General features: G+C 42.5%; 1 protein-coding gene and 1 long non-coding RNA gene across 18 annotated transcripts in view; one reads left to right on the top strand and one right to left on the bottom strand.

Annotated features, from left to right (window-relative positions):
• Window positions 1–22693, top strand: part of kalrna (kalirin RhoGEF kinase a) — a 295388-nt gene that overhangs the window by 201261 nt on the left and 71434 nt on the right. For 16 of the 17 annotated variants that reach the window (XR_013304510.1, XR_013304507.1, XR_013304509.1 and 13 more), the window contains 13 exons: window positions 743–816; window positions 907–1053; window positions 14140–14258; window positions 14341–14407; window positions 17523–17626; window positions 17703–17772; window positions 17845–17931; window positions 18137–18229; window positions 18300–18350; window positions 18479–18556; window positions 18756–18941; window positions 19273–19444; window positions 19531–19739. Coding sequence is in view for 9 of the 17 variants with exons in the window: in XM_077616400.1 (XP_077472526.1) it covers window positions 743–816; window positions 907–1053; window positions 14140–14258; window positions 14341–14407; window positions 17523–17626; window positions 17703–17772; window positions 17845–17931; window positions 18137–18229; window positions 18300–18350; window positions 18479–18556; window positions 18756–18941; window positions 19273–19444; window positions 19531–19739 (1457 nt within the window). In the remaining 8 variants the exon portion in view is untranslated. Of the gene's footprint in view, window positions 1–742; window positions 817–906; window positions 1054–14139; window positions 14259–14340; window positions 14408–17522; window positions 17627–17702; window positions 17773–17844; window positions 17932–18136; window positions 18230–18299; window positions 18351–18478; window positions 18557–18755; window positions 18942–19272; window positions 19445–19530; window positions 19740–22693 lie in introns of those variants that run through there. The other variant, XR_013304515.1, reaches the window with a different exon arrangement.
• The window catches only part of LOC144086533 (uncharacterized), a 40933-nt gene that overhangs the window by 16588 nt on the left and 1652 nt on the right, over window positions 1–22693 (bottom strand). The gene's annotated exons all lie outside the window — the stretch shown is intronic.

The following is a 22693-nucleotide window of genomic DNA, read 5'->3' as shown; positions in this document are numbered from 1 at the left end:
GCAGCTTGGAAAAGATCGTTAGCCCTTCGTTGAACTGGCTTGCTTTGGGCCCATTATTTTTCCCTTAATTTTGCACTCATTCTCATTCTCCATACTGCACATCCTCGAAGGGTTGAGGGGGGCACTGGAGCCTAACCCAGCTGACTTCGGGCGAAAGGCAGACCTAGACTGCTCGCCAGTCATCCATAGGGCTAATCTTGTGCTAATTAAAGAAAAAAATGCAACCTGTACGGCCGGTGCTCGTAGATACCTTTACGTGAAGGAGACGCAGTGAGAAAAACAGAGCGATGCTGTTCTCATAATCAGCCTCTTGCATACTTGGCGGCCGCATTGGGAACCATCTCGTATGCCCGTATCTCAAATTTGTCTCGTATCTCAAGGAAAAAAATGTGCTCGCAATTTTCCTCATGTCTCAAATTTATCGTATGTTGTGACACTCTTATGTCAAGGTATTACTGTAAATTGAAAACATTAAATATCAGCTAACTATCACAAAATAGTTTCTCCAGTTCATGATAGCCAATGACCTGGCTCAGATGATTTGGATGGTCATAAACTTGTACTCCTTTGCCATAAGTATATATATGCACAAAAGGCACCATCGTTATCTCCTGACTATGTACCCTTTGGACTGACCAAAAATAACGAGTGATATTTTCTTGTGGGGAAAAAACATGCTTGTTCATTTAAAATCAGATAAATGCTGATTCAAAAGTTAATTTGTCCACTTACCATTTGACAGGTTTAGGGGTAGGAAGAGATGAGAGCAAGAAAGAACAACCTAACCTCAACAAGCAGGATGACATAATTGATAAGGTAGCCAAATATGATAATGAACCCCTGTGTTCGTCAGTTGTTAATTCACAAAATAATGTTATGTTAATGTATGCCATTATCTCATCTCAGCACATCATCAGCAAAGATGGTAACCTCCTAACCAAGACGTCATCGGGCATGCAGAGTTGCGGTGAGGAGGAGCAGGATGAGGAAACACATACACCATTGCCTCCGCCTATGGAGATCATCAAGGATTCTTCGGCACAGGATGACAAGGTTAAAAACACATTCTAAATTTAAACTGTGGATCCTTTTTTCAAAAGACATGAATGACTCCTGGAAGAATTTAGTATTGGATTCATGCCACAATCCCATGTGTGTAAATTAAAATATTGTGTATGAAAAACGTGTTTGGAAGCGCGCAAGTCCACTTTCTGCGCGCATGAGAATTTTGTTTTAAATTATTAATCCAAAAGTATTCAAAAATAAACGTTCAAGACTCAAACAGATCCATAGGTATTAAAATTGTACTAAAAAACTCATTTATTTACTGATAACGTTGCCGTGAGCTTTCTTTAAAAAACGATGGCATCACAAGATTGAGGGAGCCAGCAGAGGACGTATGACTCAAAGGAAAAGTATTATGTAGACGAGTTCTTATTGGTTTTATCATTCATTCATTTTCCGTACCCCTTATCAGGGAGCTCCCTGTAACCCTTGTGAGGTTAAGGGGTACGGAAAATTAATGAATGATAAAACCAATAAGAACTCGTCTACATAATACTTTTTTTATTTTTATATTTATTAATTTTATATTTTTATATTTATTAAATTTATATCTTTATATTTATTAATTTTATATTTTTATATTTATTAATTTTATATTTTTATATTTATTAATTTTATATTTTTATATTTATTAATTTTATATTTTTATATTTATTAATTTTATATTTTTATATGTATTAAATTACATTTTTTACATTCTTGGTTTAAAGAAGAACTGGTCATTTTTCTTTAAAGATTATATACAACTAATTGACCATTTAAATCAGCGCTTTGCTTGCAGAGAAAAATGTCAGCCAGCATCACTTTTGCCTGATTTTTGTACTGATTTTTTTGTTTCGTACTCAGAACTTTTATTTAACTACACACTTGAACAAGTTTTATGACAGTACACTCATTAATTTTTCATACCGCTTATCCATGTCAGGGTCACGAGGATGCTGGAGCCTATTCCAGGTGACTTTGACCGAAATGCTGACTACACCCTAAACTGATCGCCAGTCAATTGTAGGCGACATACAAAGGCAGACAACTTTGCTCACCCCAAATTGCACACCCAATCACACTGCTACCAAGCGGAAATTCAAACCAATGCAGCCTGCACCGAATTTAGGCGAAATAACCCCTTCACCATCGGGTGGCATAAAACTTTACAATTGTAATAAGATATTATTTTTCAAGCACAGGGCCCGGCTTCGCTGGTCCCACCTGCTTGTTTAGAGCCAAAAGACAGTTGTTGAGCTATAAAAAAAAAATCGCTTTTGAAAAATGGGTTGGATGAGAAAGGAAAATTTCAGTTACTTGCATAGCACAGCAAACGTGTATACAATGATGTACAGGTATACAGAATCAGTAGTATGCCTTTTAGGGAAAAAGTAAGGAAAACTGACGTTCAATTTCAAAAGAAAGGATGAAGATTTGTACCTATTTAAGCAAGCACTGCAGTGTGGACTGAAGAAGGTATGGATATTTCGAATCTGCAGAGTGTAATGCTTAAAACTATCACAAGAGAGCAGCAAGTTAACATTTTTCTGGTCAGGCATACTCATCGATAATCCTTGCAAATGCTTGAGTTTACTTTTAGGATCCCACAGCCGTTTCTGGCCACCATAATGTCAACTCTATACGATGCACAGTTCCGACAAACGTAGCATGAGAATGTTAACATAAAACATCCACCCATCCATAAATCATGCTTTATCTATTCAATGCTCCCCGAAACACTTTTTTCCTGTCGTGACGGAAAGACACGATGGTGCTCAACGCGCTGACCCAATGTAGTTGTAAGGTAGGAAGCCTTTCCACGTCATTTACAAACGTCATTTTCGGGAAGAGGGCAGTCCGGTGGGGCGAGTGGTTAGCGCGTCAGCCTCACAGCTCTGGGGTCCTGGGTTTAAATCCAGGTCACGTCCATCTGTGTGGAGTTTGCATGTTCTCCGGGACTGTGTGGGTTTCCTCCGGCTACTCCGGTTTCCTCCCATATTAAAAAAAAAATGCATGGTAGGCTGATTGGACACTCTATTGCCTCTAGGCGTGGGTGTGAGTGTGCATGGTTGTCCGTCTCCTTGTGCCCTGCGATCGGCTGGCCACCGATTCAGGGTGCCCCCCCTCTGGCCCGAAGTCAGCTGGGATAGGCTCCAGCGCCCCCCGCAACCCTAGTGAGGATAAAACGGTTCAGAAAATGAGATGAGATTTTCTGAAGAATTTCCGCCAGCGAGTTTCCAGGTGCACACACACAAACATCCATCCATAAATCACGCTTTATAAGGATTAGTGAATAGATAAAGCGTGATTTATGGATGGGTGGATGTTTCAGAATTCCTGTCACGACAGAAAAAAAGTGTTCCGAGAAGCAGCTGGAAACTCGCTGGCGGAAATTCTTCCGAAAATTACGTTTGTAAATGACGTGGAAAGGTTGTCTGTGTCTCTGTGTGGCCTACAACTGACTGGCGACCAGTTTAGGGTGTAGTCTGCTTTTCGCCCGAAGACAGCTGCGTTAGGCTCCAGCAACCCCCCACAACCCTTTCGAAGATAGGCGGTATGGAAGATGAATGAATGAAATGAATGAACGAACGAACGAACGAATGAACGAACAAACAATTGAGTTTACACACTTAGAGAAGGTGAAGAAATTCAATCACCCGTCTATTAGGATCAGACAGCCGTTTCTGGCCACCATAATGTCACCTCTACGTTGCACGGTTTGGACAAACGTAGCGAAAGAATCTTGACGTACACACACATCCATAAATCACACTTTATCAGGATTATAGATAAGGGAAGAGTCATTCATTTTGGCTTCATTTTTACTTAAAACATGCCTAAAAAAGATTAACATAGTTACTTTCATTACTGTTTAGTTATTATTATTAAATTATAAAAATAATTGCAAAAAAGTGCAATCAATCCAATTAATTGATTAATTTTCCAGTAGGGTAAATAATCATCAGTAGCGGCTGTAACGCTCCCACACATACCCAATGGCAATATTAAGTGTTCAACCAGCCTACCATGTTACTATGTTTTATTGGATGTGGGAGGAAAACGGAGTACCTGGAGAAAACCTTCGCAAGCCTGGGGAGAACATACATATTCCATACAGAAAGGTCAAAACCCACATAGGATTGAAACCTCAATCTCAGAACTGTGAGGTCGATATACTAAGCACTCACCCTCTGGGCCGCTCTGTTTTTGTCATGGAATACTAACTTGAAAGTGGGAAAGGGCGTCCCGAAAATATGAGATTATACTTCCAACCACAGGCTGAAGCACCAATACACGGCCCCCGTGACTCAGAAAAGGAGAGGCACATCCCAGCATGGATGCATCTTGGACTCCATTCACATAAAATTTACTGAATGATAAATATATGTGGCGGCCCGGTGGCTTGAGTGGTTAGCGCGTCGGCAAACAAAATAATTTCGAATTACGCATGTTGATTTGTGGCATAAACCCAACGCCACAGAGGACCTTGGAACATTTTAAGGAGAAAAAAAGATTTCTAAGCTCTAGCAATAGTTAATGCTCACTCTCAGTGCCTTTTCACCTGGATGGATCTGGAATGTATCTTGCAAGATGAGGGTTTGTTAGATATGATCTACTGGGTTTTCAAGCCACAATCTTATCTCTGATCTTCTGGTGTGCATGTAAGTGTGCATGGTTGTCCGTCGCCTTGTGCCCTGCGATCGGCTGGCCACCGATTCAGGGTGTCCCCCGCCTCTGGCCTGGAGTCAACTGGGATAGGCTCCAGCACCCCTGCGACCCTAATGAGGATAAAGCAGTTCAGAAAATGAGATGGGAGGAGATTATATACGTATAGATTATATTTAGATATTAATACATTACAGTCTTCGCATATGCATATAATGTTTAATAAATACACTGCTTGTATACTTATATATTTTTGTATAGACGTGAAAATATGTAAAATGGGAGAAATATTAGGAAATAATAAAAGGGATTAGCCTACTTTTTTCTATTTGTGTGGTCTACATTATCCGTGAAATTCGAGGGAATACTGTGCATGTAGACATTTGACTGAATATTATATATAAACCCATTTTTAATAAATTTGCACCAAATTATAAAATATATCCCATACCTATTTGGGCTGAACAATATTGGTGAAGATTCCAGAGTGACCAAATGACTTAAATAGCTCTGTTTAGAAAGACAATTTATCGCATGGGAAATAAAAATAGGGGCGGTAATTTATGTGATTTATCACCACGTGTGTGTGTAAGTGCGCATGCTCTCGGCACACATGCATATTTAGTTTCATTCACAGTTGTTTATTGGTCAACAAAACACAGCAGAACTAAAATTTATACAGACAAAAAATAAAAATAAAAACATGTAGATTACATAGTGTGCAGCATTAGCAGTACTATATTGAGGCTAACGCTGCTGTACTAAGCACTTTACTAATATTACTCCTCTCCAAAATGCAATCTTCACAGTTAAAATGTAACACTTCAAACATGAAAAGTCGCTGTTTTAGAATATATGTAAACATACATTCATTCATTTTCTGAACCACTTATCCTCACAAGACTCGTGGGGGGTGCTGGAGCCTATCCCAGTTGACTTCGGGCCAGAGGCGGGGGACACCCTGAATCAGTGGCCAGCCGATCGCAGGGCATGAGGAGACGGACACCCATTCACACTCACACTCATACCAGCCTAACATGCATGATTTTGGACTGACGGAGGAAGCAGAACTACCCGGAGAAAACCCACGCAGGCCCTTATGGCCTGCTGCTCCCTTGACCCTGTCACCCTGGCAAAGCAGGCCCTGTCGGGCACCCGCCGAAATATGCTGACTACAGTGGATCATGGCATGAGCAGAGGGCACAGACACCTCAGGTTTGTGAGCTACTTAAGAGGAATAATCAAAAACACACACAAACAGAGAAAAACCTGTGGCAACATGTTATTTAGCATACTCAACCCAGAGCAGGTCTTTGCTCTATGTTTTGGGATTCTTTGACACAAGACACCAGAGAACAATTTCCAGCTGCTGCTTGAGGCATTCAGTCTGCCTGTTGCAGAGATGCCAACCTCCATCAACCCCATTTCAGGAGTAACCTTGTCCCATTTCCGGAGTTTATCCGGGGTGAATGTGATTCACGCAAAATCGATATGCGCTGAAGTCGCACAAGACTAATCATTCTTCAGAACTTGTAACTCGGATGATTCACAATGCACTCGTGTTACCGAATTCTTCCGGTTTACAGTCCAGTTGAATCAAGATGGCGGAAGCCGTAGTGATGGTGTGAATTTTGAGGAATTTGAATTGGAAATGTGGTATTTTCCGAAATGGTTGTTTAAAAAAAAATTAAGTGACATTTTTGGGGGATTTCCGGAGTTTAGGAAGTTTGTTCGGAGTGGCGGACTTTGCAATGCATTTCCGGGTAAACTCCTGAAATTCCGGAGTAGTTGGCAGCTCTGCTGTTGGACTCAGGCTGGTAGTCTGAGGTCAAGCTGGGTTTGGCTCCAACGAGGTGACAAAAAATCTCCCCAGAAGCAGCACACAAACTGGGCTTCCCAGTCTGAGACAATATCCTTCAGGAATCCATGGATCCTGATGACATGGTTAATCATGATTTCTGCTGTTTCTTTGGTTGTTGGCAGTGAAGTCAGGGCAATAAAGAGAAGACCGTGGTGTTTACTTGAGAAATGGGAAGCCCACTGATAAAGTCCATGGATATTTCAGCCCCTCAATCTTTAGGGAATGGGAAATGTACGTGACCTGGCTGACATGTAATTCCTGGCACAGACTGAACAAGTTTCAATAGGCCACCACCCAGAACTGCTGTGAGATGGCATATATAGTATGGCTCATTCCTGGGTGACAGGAGAGCAGCGAGCTGTGGGCCAAATGAGTAACCTGAGGGCAGAGGCCAATTGGGACAAACAGCTGATTTTCTGGAAACCTATGATGCAGCGGTGCCCCACCATTGGCTTGCGTGACCTGATTTTTCTATCTGCCTAGTCACCACACAGGTCAGTGGAAGGATAGATTCTGGATACTTGGCAACAGGCGCAGGGTCATAAAGTTGTGACAAAGGAAAATCGATTAAAAGACAGTGCCCACCTGGCCTGGCGAGAGTTAAGACTTTTGGTCCTGCAATTGTATTCATTGTTCAGCCTCTTTTAACCAGTGCTTCCACTTCTCCAGAGTCACCTTGAGTGCCAGTAGCTTCCAATTGCTGACATCATAGTTCTGCTCTGCCTTGGACAGCCGCCGTAATAGGAAGGCACAGGGATTCATCTTCCCATCCTGCGCCAACCGTTGGGTGAGAACTGCCTTGATGCCCTTGTTGGAAGCATCCACCTCCACCAGATACTCTCTCTTGTGGTCTGGCATGGTCAGGAATGCCACCATTGTGAAGAGGGTCTTGAGGTCCTGGAAGGCAGCCTCTGGGACCCAGGCGAACTGCACCTTGGGGGAAGTGAGAGCATGCAACTGAGCCGCTATCGCATTGAAACCTCTGGTAAACTGCCTATAGAAGCTGGCAAACCGAAGGAATTGCTGTATGTTTTTGTGACTGTCTGGAGTGGGCCATTTAGCCACATCACTAACTTTAACCGGGTCCATTTGCATCTCTCCAGGCACAACAATGAAGCCCAGGAATGAGATACAGTAATACCTCGACATACGGGTGCCCCGACATATGAGTGCCCCGACATACGAGGAATTTGAGATACGAGTAAAATTCCAAGCAAATATTTACCTTGAGATACAAGACTGACATAAATTACCTCAGGTGTGTGGCGACGTCGGACCCAAAGATGCAGGAAGTAGACGGAAACAGGAGTGCTGGTGCACAAAACTGAAGGTTTTGATAAGAACTAAAAGAAGACTGTTCTGCCTAAGTTTATCCAGTATGTGAAGTGTCACACCAGAGGAGATGAAACTCTGGACCATGTTTGTTCTAACATTAAACATGCTAATAGAGCCACACCCCTCCCTCACCTTGCTGGATCCGACCATCTCTGCCTGTCCCTCACCCCTTCATACACCCCACTCCGGAGGCTAACAAGGCCACAAATAAAGAGAATAAAAACATGGCCTGAGGATGCCCTTTCTCAGCTGCAGGACTGTGTTTCCCGCACCATTTGGGAACTTTCTGAACACCACAAACTCCAGAACTACACGGACACTGTAATTTCCTATATCAAAAACTGTATGGACACTGTCACTGTTAATAAATGTATCCAGGTTTTTCCTAACCAAAAACCCTGGATGACCAGTGAGACACAGGCACTCATTAAACACCGGAACAGCGCCTTCAGGTCAGGGGACATGTTACAATACAGCGCTGCCAGAGCAGACCTGAATTTGAGGAGCACTTCACAGAAAATAACCCAAAGAAGATGTGGCAGGGAATACGACACATTACCAATTAGAATGACAATAATAAGGTGTCTGTTAACACAGATGCCTTGCTAGCAGAGGAACTGAACCGTTTCTTTGCCCGCTTTGAGACTGACAAATCGGATTAAGTCTCAATACAGTAGTGCACTGAAGCTTCAGGAACATGAAGTGAGACAGGTACTGCAGACTGTGAACACCAGGAAGGCTGCTGGCCCTGACGGAGTACCTGGGAAGGTTCTCAAAGCCTGTGCTGACCAGCTGACTGGGGTTTTCACAAAGATTTTCAATTGTTCCCTGCAACAATCCATCATCCCCTCCTGCCTGAAATCTGCGACCATTATCCCTGTCCCTAAAAAGCCAACCATTGACAGCCTGAATGATTACAGGCCTGTTGCATTTACGCCTGTGATCATGAAGTGCTTTGAAAAGTTGGTCGCCCGCCACAATCAGGGACACAATCCCACCCTCAGTTGATCCTCACCAGTTTGCTTATAGAGCAAACAGGTCCACTGAGGAATCAATCGCCATAGCCCTACACACAGCAATGAGCCACCTGGAGCACCAGGGGAACTATGTGAGGATGCTTTTCATTGACTATAGCTCAGCCTTCAACACTATAATACCGGACATTCTGGCTGACACTCTCCCACCTTGGACTATCCTCTTCCATCTGCTGGTGGATTAAGAACTTTTTAACCAACCGTCCACAAACTGTTAGACTTGGTCCCCACCTCTCTTCCTCCATTACACTGAGCACTGGCTCCCCTCAAGGTTGTGTACTGACTCCTCTTCTATACTCCCTGTACACATACGACTGTACACCGACCCACCACTCGAACTCCATCATCAAATTTGCCGATGACACCACTGTGGTCGGACTCATTTCAGGGGGAATGAGTCTGCCTACAGAGATGAGGTCAACAAACTGTCTTCGTAGTGTTTGGTGAACAATCTCACACTAAACACCACGAAAACTAAAGAAATAATCCTGGACTTTCGCAAACACAACACAGATCTGGCCCCACTCCTCATAAATGGAGTATGCGTAGACAGGGTCCAGTCCTTCAAATTCCTCACAGACAAGCTCCCCTGGTCTACAAACACCACGGCAGTGGTGAAGAAGGCCCAGAAATGACTATATTTCCTGAGGGTACTCCGGAGGAACAACTTGGACACTAAGCTTCTGGTAACCTTCTATAGAGCCACTGTGGAGAGCATCCTGGCATTATGCATTACAGTGTGGTACGCTGGAAGCACGGCGGCAGACAGAAAAGCCATGCAGAGAGTGATCAACACCGCCCAGAAGATCATCAGCTGCTCTCTGCCCTCACTGGATGACATTGCCAGCCCTCGCTACCTCAGCAGAGCCGGGAGCATTGCTAGGGACCATTACCACCGGGGTCACAACCTGTTCCAGCTGTTGCCCTCTGGCAGACGCTACAGGTCTCAGAAAACACGGACAAATAGACTTAGGGACAGTTTTTTTTCCTAGAGCCGTCAGGGCTCTGAACTTGCATTACCACGACACACAATGCCTTCTGTGCAATAACTTTGGGGTGTGCAATAACAATGTGCAATAACTTCGGGGTGTGCAATAACAATGTGCAATAACTTCGGGGTGTGCATTAACAATGTGCAATAACTTCGGGGTGTGCAATAACAATGTGCAATATCTTAGACTGTGCAATATTTTAGAATTACCTTGCCTGGACGTGACTTTTTAAATTACTTATTTATGTTTTTATTGAAACACGCACTTTGTGGAGTAGCACCACTAATTTTGTTATACGCAGCTGTGGTATACTGACAATAACGTTTTTTGACTTTGAAAAGCCATACCAACATAGGACAAACATCACCCAGACAGCACACACAAGGGAGACAAGCACATACCACCAAACTCCCAAACAAAACATGACAGAGACAAATTTTGAGATACGAGCATTTGAGACAGCCAGTTGGCCAGGACACGAGAGGCTGCTTTATGATTTCACCACACTGTCTCTCTCGTCGCATCTCCCTCGTGCAAACATTTCTGCAAGCACTGGGCAGAGCCTTGCATTTTTTCCATTTTTTTTGCATTAGTCAGTGCAGAATTAAGGGAAGCACAATGGATCCATAGCAATTCGATGTAATGAAGGGTAGTGCGAAGAAAAGGCGTATGATAACAATCGATATTAAGCACGAAATAATCGAAAAACATGAGTAGGATACTCGTGATTGAGCTGGCTCGTCAATACGTATGGAGAAGCAGGAAGTTTGCCCCGAAAGTCGCGGTGGAATACATGAACCTCTTTGCCTTGGTTATTGCACAAGAAGGTTTAAATTAAGTGTAATGAAAGATCAAAACTTTTTTAAGTGTGTATAGGAATCTAAGTTCATTTAAGTTTATTTTAAAGTTTATGTTACGTTACGAGCGCATACGTCAAGTGACTCTCTCTCTCTCTCTCCCCCCATCCACGAACATAAAATAATGCCTCATTTTAAATGTTGATTTTATTTACCAAGCCAGAAAAAAATTACAAACTTGTCAGACCCTCTGTGAAAAATTAATTGCCCCCCTTTGTTAAAGCACAAAATAACTGTGACTAATCACAATTGTAGGAAAGCTGAGGTCGATTTCACAGGCCACACCCACACCTGATTACCAGCACATGTTGAATCAAGAAAACAATTAAATAGAATATGTCAAACAAAATGAAGTAGGCTAAAAAATCATCATGCCACGATCCAAACAAATGCGGAAAAAAGGGGACGGACATCTATCAGTCTGGAAAAGGTCACAAAGCCATTTCCAAGGCTCTGGGACTCCGACGAACCACTGTCAAAGCCATTATCACAAATGGAGAAAACTGAGAACAGCGGTAAACCTTCCCCGAAGTGGTCGGCCAACTAAAATTACTCCAAGAGTGCGACCACGACTCATCCAGGAGGTCACAAAACAACCCAAAAAACTTTGAAAGCACTGCAGCCCTTGCTGGCTTTAGTTAAGGTCAATGTTTATGACTCTACTATAAGAAAAACACTGGCCAAAGCTGGCATCCATGGAAAAGCTCCAAGGTGAAAACCATTGCTGTCCAAAAAGAGCGCAAAAGGCATAACCAAGTACTCATAATGGCAATTAGGGGTATTAAACTCTGTCTTCCATTCACCCACTCCCTGTTTCAAATAAGATGGTATGCATTATGGAGAACTAGTTTGATGAAAAAATGGAAAATGGAATTCTCACGGCTAACAGATGACATTACTGTTAGGTTCATCCAATTGTAGGTTTATCCTTAGGTTTTTCCAATTCAGCTTTCAATAAAAAAGGCATCTGTAGTCACATCACATTTAATTCTTGCAAGAAGAGAATACATCCGGCAGCTCGCCCCCCCAAGATTATTCTAAAGAGCGGCATTATGTCCTGCCCATTTAAGGCTTCAAATCAAAACAATTACAAGGTTATCGATTCCATTTGCGTAAGCAAGAAACAAAACAATTCCATAATCAAGCAAACCTAGCGTCAAACTAGCGTCACAAATTAAAACAATATGCTTGATAGCCATCCGCTGACCCAACAACAATTTAAGCGTCCTTCACAGATCTTCATTGTGAACTTGCATCTGGGGGAAAGGGTTGAGGTGTATCTTCCAGTAATCAGTCCTCGGAGCAAGAACTCAGTGGATTGTTTTATGTCCTTTCGAACTTGTATCTCTCGCTGGACCCAGCTGTCCTGGAGAGCGACCTTGGCGTAAGCGTTTGTCTTCGTTGAAAGCGATCAACACATATAACTATATTGTTTAATATAGTTACACATTTAGGATGAGCATTACTATTCCTAATAAGCAAATATATTGATTAATATAGTAAGCATGTATATTATAAGGCTTTATATTCATTGCAAACACATTTATAATAATGATTACCCCAACATTACAAACATGAAATTCCCCTGGGGAGGCATTTGTAAATAGAGAAAAACAAGGAATTTATGACAGATAAACTGTGTGAGGAGAAATCCTGCATTTTGTAGCAAGACTAAAGCTCACAGTTAGCGGCTCAGTGCGCGTTTCTGTTGAACATTTCAGAATAAGAGCAAAATGTGATCTGCAGGAAATGCAGGGTTTGGCAGTTACTTTCGCATTTTTCGGATTCTACACAAAAAAGTCTTTCCAGATGATAGAAAATCTGTTTGGTATAATATTGGTTATGTGGCTTTGAAATTGGGAAGAGAGCTTGATAGCCATTTTTGACCAATTTGTTGATCTCGAAGGGCTCTTAAAAGGAATGTGCAAAACCTTTGTAAATGCAAAATATCAAATTATTCAATTTGAAAAAGGAAATGTCTATCTTGATGAGAAGGTGAAGCTTTCTAATTCCAGAAAATACAATTTTGTTACCAGAAGTTCAAGATGGTGTGGTAGCCATATTGCTTCTAATGTCAAAATATCTTAATTATTTTGGTGGTTCATATTACTCCAATAGTTGTCACTTTCAAACAAAAAATAAAACGAAAAAAAAATCAAATTGGAATTTTGTTTTATTTCAAAATCAAGGCTACTCGCGTCTGGCCAGTCGGAGCATGTTTAACTAGGTTTAGATGGCCGCGCCCTAGATAAGATGGCTGCCCCGGGACCTAGGTAAGATTTCTATGCCGCAGGCGAGCAGTGACGGCAACGTGTTTTTTCACGTTTTATGTAAGGTACGTACGTTTTTTTTTCTTGAATTTCATTTATAGACGTCAAAATAAATGTTGTTTGGCGTTTTATCTGTTTATCTTTTCTCTATTTTGAAATAAATGACCGTATCGGCCGCATTCGGTTCCGTCATGACGCAAATGCGTCACAGCGTCATTTTGTCGTGACGTCATCGTGCCATGGCAGCGTCAACTTGCAGTTTTGTGCATGTCGTGTTTTTATGCGCATATAAGCCGTTCCCTCGATTCAGTCATCATTTTTTGTCCGACAAAAGCGGCTTATTTGCGAGTAAATATGGTAAGTAAAATAATGTTCACATATAAATCAGAAACATATCTAACTTCCTTTTCCACCAATCTTTTTGCTAAGTTTGTATTACCCCACCGAGGGCTATATCAAGAGATGTCATGAGTATCCTTAATTTGTTGATGTGCCTTATAACAAATGTCTATGCATTTAAAAAAAAAAGGATTTCTTGTCCTCTTTTTTAAAATCTTGGTGGCCAGCAGAATACAAATATCATCTTAACGATACGTTGTCTTAATTGAGATGCCCAATTGTACCATTTTAGTCATCCTCCTCGTTCATACAGGAGCTATAGGTGTCTAAGACCTCGGTTTTTGGGACCTAGTAAGCACCCAATTATCCAGATTCCTGAGAGGCTGAGAATCGTGGCAGATTTTTACAACAATATATCATTAACATTTAATACCCATTTAGAATGAAATATGGCAAAAAGTTGAAATTCACATTTATTTTAGTGTGGTCCCAAATAGCTGCAATTTTCCATGTTTGCCTTGAAGTCAACCAGCATTTTTGAGAACAATAATACAGGAAACCACAGAGCACCTTTATGGGGAATGATCAATGAAACAATTCTAAATTCCTATCATTACCAAACTTCAGCCTAAAATTAAATGTTTTTACTCACACCCCATGCTTCACACACTTACAGATAAATTTTTCACAGTTTGTTTAAATCTTTTTGTCTGTTTGTTTGGTTGTTTTTTGTAATAGACATTAGAATCTGGAGCACACCCAGTCTTCACCTCACTCTCTCCACCGGAACAAAGCACTCCAGTCCAGTCCCGGAACCCTGAGCTGGAACAGCGAGCCAAAGCCATGAGGGGGCGCATGTGAGTACACTATCTGGGCTGACTTTATCAGACATACTCCTCATTTATTATCAACGACATAGTGACCTTTCTTTCTGCTCAGGTTTGTTGTTAATGAGCTGATACAGACAGAAAAGGACTATGTCAACTACTTAGGCATTGTGGTTGAGGTGAGTTACACCGAGGTGATGATGATCACCACTTGTGCGTCATGATTATTTTCTAGGGTTTGTTCCTTTTAAAGAGAGGATCGTGGATTATTTCAATAATTATGTTCATAGCAAGGGCTGCACGGTGTGTAAGTGGTTACAAGTCAGCCTCCCAGTTCTGGGGTCCTGTGTTCGAATCATGGTCGGTCCACCTGAGTGTAGTTTGCATGTTCTCCCCGCGTGTACCATGCATGGTACGCTGCTTGAACACTCTAAATTGCCCATAGGTATGAGTATGAATGGTCTCCTCAAGCCCTGCGATCCACTGGTCACCGATTCAGGGTGTCCCCGCCTCCGGCTCAAAGTCAGCTGGGATAGGCTCCAGCATCCCCCCACGACACTTGTGAAGATAAGCGGTTCAGAAAATGACTTAATGAATGAATGAACGGACAAACAAAGCAAGGAAGGAATGAACGAACGAACAAATGTTCATAACATTGCATGTAATTTTATCAGGTTCATAAAACAAATAGCATTGAAAATCTTTACAATTTCCTTTTTAAGTTCTGTTGGTGGGCAAATGTTCATCTTAAGACCTCACGAGGCTGTTGTCGAGTAGGTGTGAGGAAGCACCAAGTACAGTAATCCCTCGAATAACGCGGCTTCAACTTTCGCGGATTCTCTACATCGCGTTTTTTTTCCTGGGAAAAAAAAGTTCCTAAAAAAATTACAAACGTGATATTCAAGGGACTACTGTAGACAGGTACTTGCATAAGAGAGCACATTGTTATTGTAATTGGCTTGTTTTCAAAGCGGATTGACTTACTAAAGTGATTGCAAACAAATCACAAACAACCTGTCTCACCAAATTCAACAGGTCAAGTCCTCATCACCTGACCGATCTTATGTAGGAAAAATGTTTGTGGGGTTGGATTTCAACAATTTGGGGCACTTTGGGGAAAAAAGATGAGACTATTTAGTGCGCCCTATCGGTTTGAAAATACGGTATATACCGTGTTTTCACACCTAGAAAACGCACCGTGTGACAGGGCGTAGTCTCATTTGCGGGTATATTTTCAGTTTTTTGTCAATACATTGGCGCTAGCATGACACTAGGCTAGCGTATGTTATGTTAGCCGCTAGCGTAATTTATGCTATCCTCTAGTGTATGTTATGCTAGGTGCTAGCTTATGTTAGGCTTGGCACAAGCGTGTTTTTTTAAAAGACAGCACAAGCAAAACTACGTTTGATAATACTTTACTGAGTTCAAAGGTACACTCTGATATAAAGAGTTTGGCGTTTAACATGCTAGGATCCACTGTCAGTCAGAGTTGTGTATTCCAGGACCTTGATTGCTGGCCGACACTTGAGCCCAGTCATCCACAATCCATTGTAACGCGCGACATGCATCACTCCCAAGACTTTGATTCTCCTCGCTGTTATATCGGCATCGACACTTCAATCCAAATTTTTGAGGGTTAAAAGTGCTGCAAGCACACAGAAGTCAAATGCCTTGCCACTCCCCTGGGATGTTTTGAATAGTTTTACCGTAATGCTTGGAATGCGCGGGGAGGCTATTTTTAGGGTGAACGTCAGATGGGTTGATCGCAATAACTAACGTGCCGGCAAGAAATAAAACCAGTCACTCAACCGGTCAGGGCCATATAAAAATTGAGTTTAGTGCACAGACAAAACGCATCGCCCGATTGGGCACGTCGACCATTTTAGAGAAAATGTTAGACTTTTAAGTGCACCCTATAGGTGTGAAAGTACGGTAGATTATATTTTGATATTAATACAGGGTGGCCCGGTGGCGCGAGTGGTTAGCGCGTCGGCCTCACAGCTCTGGGGTCCTGGGTGCAAATCCAGGTCATGTCCACCTGTGTGGAGTTTGCAAGTTATCCCCGGGCCAGCGTGGGTTCCCTCCGGGTACTCCGGTTTCCTCCCACATTCCAAAAACACGCACGGTAGGCTCATTGGACACTCAAAATCGCCCCTAGGTATGGGTGTGAGTGTGCATGGTTATCCGTCTCCTTGTGCCCTGTAATCGGCTGGCCATCGATTCGGGGTGTCCCCTGCCTTGGGCCTGGAGTCAGCTGGGATAGGCTCCAGCACACCCGCGGGAGGATAAAGTGGTTCAGAAAATGAAGGAATGAAAAAAAAAGGGGAAACGAGCCCATTTCCGTTTTTGATTTTTTATGTGAGTTAGCAGAAACCAAGAAATAAGTCACGGGTGCTGGAGCATATCCCAGCAAATCTGATAACCAGGCGGGGGACACCCTGAATTGACAGGCAGAAAAAGATGGTAAACCATTCACTCTCACCTGGATTTGAACCCTGGACCTCAGAACTGTGAGGCCGACACGCTAACCACTCAGCCGCTGGGCCGCCTTAACAATGAATGATCTATCTAATATTTTTTTTTAATAAAAGAACAAATGTCAAATTATACCCATTGCATGTGGACATGTCCGAAGTTAGCAGGTACAACTGATACGAGGTGGCCTCATGGTGAGAGGAGAGAGACTGTCTCATTAACTGGCATGAAAAAATGCACACGGAGGACTGTTGCTTCTTCCTTAAGTTTACATAATGATCCATTGTAAAATGCTCACTCACTTTTAGAGATGGTTTTGGTCGGGGATTTGAACCCTTGTTATTTGAAAAGTCTGTTGTTAGTCAACGGCAGCCTTGCTAAAGCTTGAGAAGGGGAAAAAATTACGTTCATACTTTTGCAGTTACGAACATGTTTTCTGACACCATGTTGTCGTTGATTTTTTTTAGCGGGTCTTAAAAGACAAGGGCAACACTTTTGCAATTAGAGTGTACCAACTCTTCCAATAAACGACGGGTGGGGCTCTTCGTAAAATGCTCACACACTGCAGAGTCGACATTGGAGATTTGTACCCCCTCTGTTAGTGAACAGAATCATTGCCAAAGCCTGAGAAGGAGAGAAATAACGTCACCATGTTGTTTACTGCATTGTGGAATCCGGGAAATGTGCATATTACAGGCATTGTGATATTGGTCCCTGCTAAAATGGGTAACTGACTGACTTAAATTTGTGAATAATTTATCACAGCATGCTACGACAAAATAAGAGTATAGCTTGTCTCTGATTTCAACCTGCTTGCAGGGCTTTATGAGGAGAATAGAGGAAAAAAGCATTCCTGAAGATATGAAAGGCAAAGAGAAGATTGTTTTTGGGAACATCCATCAGATCTTTGATTGGCACAGAGAGTGAGTTACAAAGAACATCATAATTAAACACTTGAGGTCTTATGTAATTGATAACAACACTGCTGTGTGCGGGCAGCTTCTTTGTTGGAGAATTGGAAAAATGTCGAGACGACCACGAGCACCTGGCCGACCTCTTCATCAAACATGTGAGTGACAAAGATGAGGATGCCATTGTTCCCTGTGAGTGATCACTCTCTGACATTTTTTTTGTTTTCCAGGAGAGAAGATTGCACATGTATGTGGTTTACTGTCAGAACAAACCAAAGTCTGAATTCATTGTAGCAGAATATGACAATTATTTTGACGTGAGTTACTTTGTATACTGTGGTTAAAGAATTAGACAGAAAAAATCCACAACACACAGACAAATTTCGCAGTCTGCTAACAGAGGAGTGGACTCTTTCCTTTCTCTGAAATTATTTCCCACTCAATCCATTTGCTGTTTTTAGAACAATAGATACCCTATTTTTTAATTATGACATAACTTCTCCTTTCTGTCGCTCAATGCAGGAAATCCAGCAGGACATTAAATCCCGATTGACGATTAGCGACTTCCTTATTAAACCAATTCAAAGAATCACAAAATACCATATACTACTGAAGGTAGGTGTGTTTGTCTGTATTTGTTACTAGAAGAGACTGTTTTCTAACGTTGTGCTGTAATACTCCAAAGGACTTCCTTAGGTATAGCTCCAAGGCGGGAATGGACTGTGAACAAATAGAGGTAAGAGCAACTCCCACTGTCTCCCATTGGGACAGAATTATAATGCCTTTTTATAGATTAAATGACCAAACTGCGTTCACTTAAAAGAGCACCTTTTGACGTCCAGAAACTGTATTTTTATGTTATAGAAAGCAGTAGATTTGATGTCTCAAGTTCCAAAACTGTGTAACGACATGATGAACTTAGGACGGTTACAAGGATATGAGGTAATATTTTATACCTGAAAGTGTATATCTGGTGATTCCAAAGAATCTGCAGTAGATGAAAATCTGTAATATAGACATAATATATCTAAAAAGCATTTAGCGTTTGAAAGTATGCTTGAAATCTTCAGACACCGTGTGCCAGTTTTGCTTCGAGAGTAAAAACCAGGCAGTAATGTTATTCATTGATGTTCCTGTCCAGGGAAAGCTAACCAGTCAGGGCAAGCTTCTGCAGCAGGAGACATTCTACGTGACTGAGCAGGATAGCGGTGTCTTGTCCCGCTCAAAAGAGCGCCGGGTTTTCCTTTTCGAGCAGATCGTCATCTTCAGCGAATTGTTGAGAAAAGACTCATCCACACCTGGATACCAGTTTAAAAAGAGCATCAAGGTACTTGAATCATTGTTGACGCCACAACCATGGTAACCAAAAAAAACGCAGTAAAAGACATTGAAAGGATGCCGATCAATGAACATTCACATTATAGTTCAGTTGTATCTAATATCCAGCCTGAATGTAAAGAAAGCAACAAATGTATTGGCTATTCCTGTCATATAACTGCAGTAAACTGTGTGTAAATTCGAACAGACAAGCTTTGATGTTGTTGATTAATGAGGACAGCACTTAGCATTGTTTCTGAAGAATCAAATAAAAGATTGGATTGTCAATTGCAAATGAACAAAAGTGATTTTTTAACCAGTATTACTCCTCTTCACTTCAGGTATCGTACTTGGGTCTTGAGGAGAGTGTGGACAATGATCAGTGTAAATTCATCATGTCATGTCGCGGCACGTCGGAGCGCTTTACCCTACAGGCGGCCAATATTGAGATTAAGCAGGTCTGGAAGGGACACATTCAGGCACTTCTGGATGCTCAAAGCAACTTCCTATCCGGTGAGAGTAGAGTATTCCCATTCAGATTATCTCTAAACTTTAAGACTCAGTGGTAAGTGGCTAAAGTTTTGTGTCCTTCAACACAGCACTCGTATCTCCCATTGCGTACCAGCAGAAGTGTGGGGGAAGCTCGTCGCTAACCAGAAACCGCTCAAGCGCCAGCAATCGCTCAACTGCGCCCTCTCACACCCGGCCCTCGTCAGCGGTCAATCTCGGCGAAAAGGAGAGTGAGAGATGCCAAAGTCGCTTGACCACGTCCACCTCCAACGGTGGCACAAGGTGCTTCAACTCCAGGGTTAGTAAGGAAACTTTTAATATAAAACACTAGTTTTGTCTCAGCTAGTAACATTATGACACAGCAGTGTTTCCTAATTATTGAACGTGTACAATTTCAGTGGGCCCATCCCACTAATTTAGAAGGCCACCGCTTCAATATCGATAAGGGTGCCTGACTTAAAGTCAGTACAGGAGAGCAAACCTGACCATGTGACATCATCCATGTAGGACGTCCCAGGATCACTTCACCAGGGAGGAAAGAACAAGACTCTGAGATACTTAAACTTCTCCACTTTGGGAAACGACCTCATCCCTTACCCGGAGAGGGCACGCCACCTTTTTCCAACTCAGGACAGTGGTCTCAGATTTGGAGGAGCTGATTCTCACCCTGACCGCCTCACACTCGGTTGCGAATCTTTCCAGTAAGAGTTAAGAATCGGGAAAAAAATGAAGCCGATAGAACTACATCATCTACAAAAAGCACCGCTACAATATTGAAACATCCGAAGTGGCACCCTTTAATGCCTCAGCTGTGTCCAGATATTCTGTCCATAAAAGTTATGAACAGAATCAGTGACATGGTGCAGCCTTGACTGACTCCAACCCTGACTGGGAACGGATCTGACTTACTGCTGATTACGCGGACAACACTCTGACACCGCTCATACAGGGACGGGACACCACATATTAGGGTTCTAAATACTGTGATCCTTCACCACTTTGTGGTTTCAACATTCACACCTTCAATACATGGCGTTTTTTTTTATTTTAAGTATAAAAAGTACATAAAAATGTCAAAATCTACCCTAAAACAAGTGGAAGACAGGAGATGAAAAATGGCGGAAGTTACGGCATGAAGTGGGTGCCACCCAGCGCAGAAGAAGCGAAATTTCACCGAAGAAGAAGAATGACACGGCAATAATACAAACAGCGTCATGACTTTTCTTTGGGTTACATTACATGCATTTTGCATCGCGCAGAGACTACGCCGAGCCTCTTCCAGCATTGTAGGGATTTTGCTTTGCTTTGAAAATGCCTCTTAAACGTCCTGCCTCATCTAATGCATCACAAATCAATCTACCACAAGTTACATCAAGAAGAAGCAAACATTCGGTAACCATGAGGAATAAAATCAGCGTTAGGATGGAGAATGCTCTTTTGGCAGAAGATGATTCCTCTGGATACCAACATGATTAGAACCAAAACCAAGACCTTTTATGATAGCTTAGCTCCTGATGAAAAAAATGAAGATGAACCTCAGCCTCGTTCCAGTGCCGCGAGTGAGACTCCTCGTCAGACTGGGAGGCAGCAAAACGCTACGTCGAGCAAGAGTTCCCTCACATCAATTCAAGAGATGGATGGAGAAGACATGGATGAGGCTCGTCTTTTTTGGAAGAGGATGCCTTCACGAACATTCTTATTCAAAGGTTAACTGAAAGTGTCGGGGTTCACACGGATCGCCTGACGCCCATCATGTGTGGGGATGCTGCTGGCTGGCTTCATGGTAAAGCCATCCTTAATCTACAAGTTTGACCATCCTCATGCTTTAAAAAACAAGAACGAAGCCTTGCTGCTTGTTTAGTGGATGAGCAACCAGAAATCCTGGATCACAGAAGCATTCGGAAATGACTGGTTCTTAAACTGTTTCATCCTGAACACGAAGCTGTACCTTGCTGAAAGGGGGCTTCACTTCAAGGTCTGGACTGTGCAGGAGAACTTGGACTAAAACTCCCATTGGCCTGTTTTTGGGGGGGATTTATATCAAGCGGAGAGGAACTAATTTCACTGTGAGTACAGTATTTAAAGTATGACATCAACAGTAGACATAGTAAAATCTGCATCATGCTCGCAACATTCTAAGTTGAGGTCCGCAACGCCCTGTCACCACAGTGTTGATGTTGCCTCCTCAAATTTTCTTTGAAGCCTTCTGGAAGTCGTTCTCAATGGCCTCGCCGAACTACTCTTTTTTTTCTGGGTTTTTGCATTAACGACCACAAGAACACATGTAGCTGTCTACCAGCGGGTTCGCCAACACAACAGCCACCGACCACCTTGCGTCATCAGCAACAGTCAGCCGCCTCGGCACATGATCCACTCGGATTCAATGTCGCCCGACTTTTCACGGACATGAGAGAAGCTCTGTTGGAGATGAGAGCCGATACTCTGCCAGGTGTTCCTAGCAAACCCTCACAAAACATCTGGGTCTGCCGGGCTGAACCAGCATATTCTCCCACCATCGGAGGAAACAATCACCACCTTCACCACTCTTCACCCGAGTGTCTAAGACATACGAATGCAAGTCCGATGACAAGACTACAAAGTCAATCATCGAACTGCGGCCTAGGGTGGCCCGGTACCAAGTGCACATATGAACAACCTTATGCTTGAACATGGTGTTCATTATTGACAATTCACAGAGTGGAGAAGTCCAACAATAGAACACACAACAAACAACAGTCCCAAAGGTGGAGGGATGCTACCCTCTCATCTACCTTGGCGAACCCCAATGTGCAGGGACCAAGCCAGGGCACAATGTGTATGCCCACGCCTGCTCATGGTGGACGACTCCACCTCCATAAACTCCGGAAATCCCCCAAAAAATTCACAAAATGTTTTTTTGAAGCCACCATTTCTGAAATGTACCAAATTGCCCATTTAAAAGCCTCGAAATTCACACCATAGCAATGCCTTCCGCCATCTTGATTCAACTGCACTGTAAACCGGAAGAATTCGGTAACACGAGTGCATTGTGAATCATCTGAGTTACAAGTTCTGCCAAATGATTTGTCTTGTGCGACTTCAGCGTGGCAATCGATTCGGAATCAATTGCATAGGTACCCACCATCTCTTTAACATTTTCGTTTTGTTCTGACTATATCACCAGTCTTTTGTTTTGAAACAAATTCCACGGCAACTCACTCGTAACAGAACAAACTAATTTAAATTAACTTGAATTAATATATACAGACACAC

This window comes from Stigmatopora argus, chromosome 13, assembly GCF_051989625.1.
Source record: "Stigmatopora argus isolate UIUO_Sarg chromosome 13, RoL_Sarg_1.0, whole genome shotgun sequence".
Taxonomy (NCBI): Eukaryota; Metazoa; Chordata; class Actinopteri; order Syngnathiformes; family Syngnathidae; genus Stigmatopora; species Stigmatopora argus.
The sequence above is the reverse complement of the archived record's forward strand: the minus strand, read 5'-3'. Positions and strand labels throughout refer to the sequence as shown.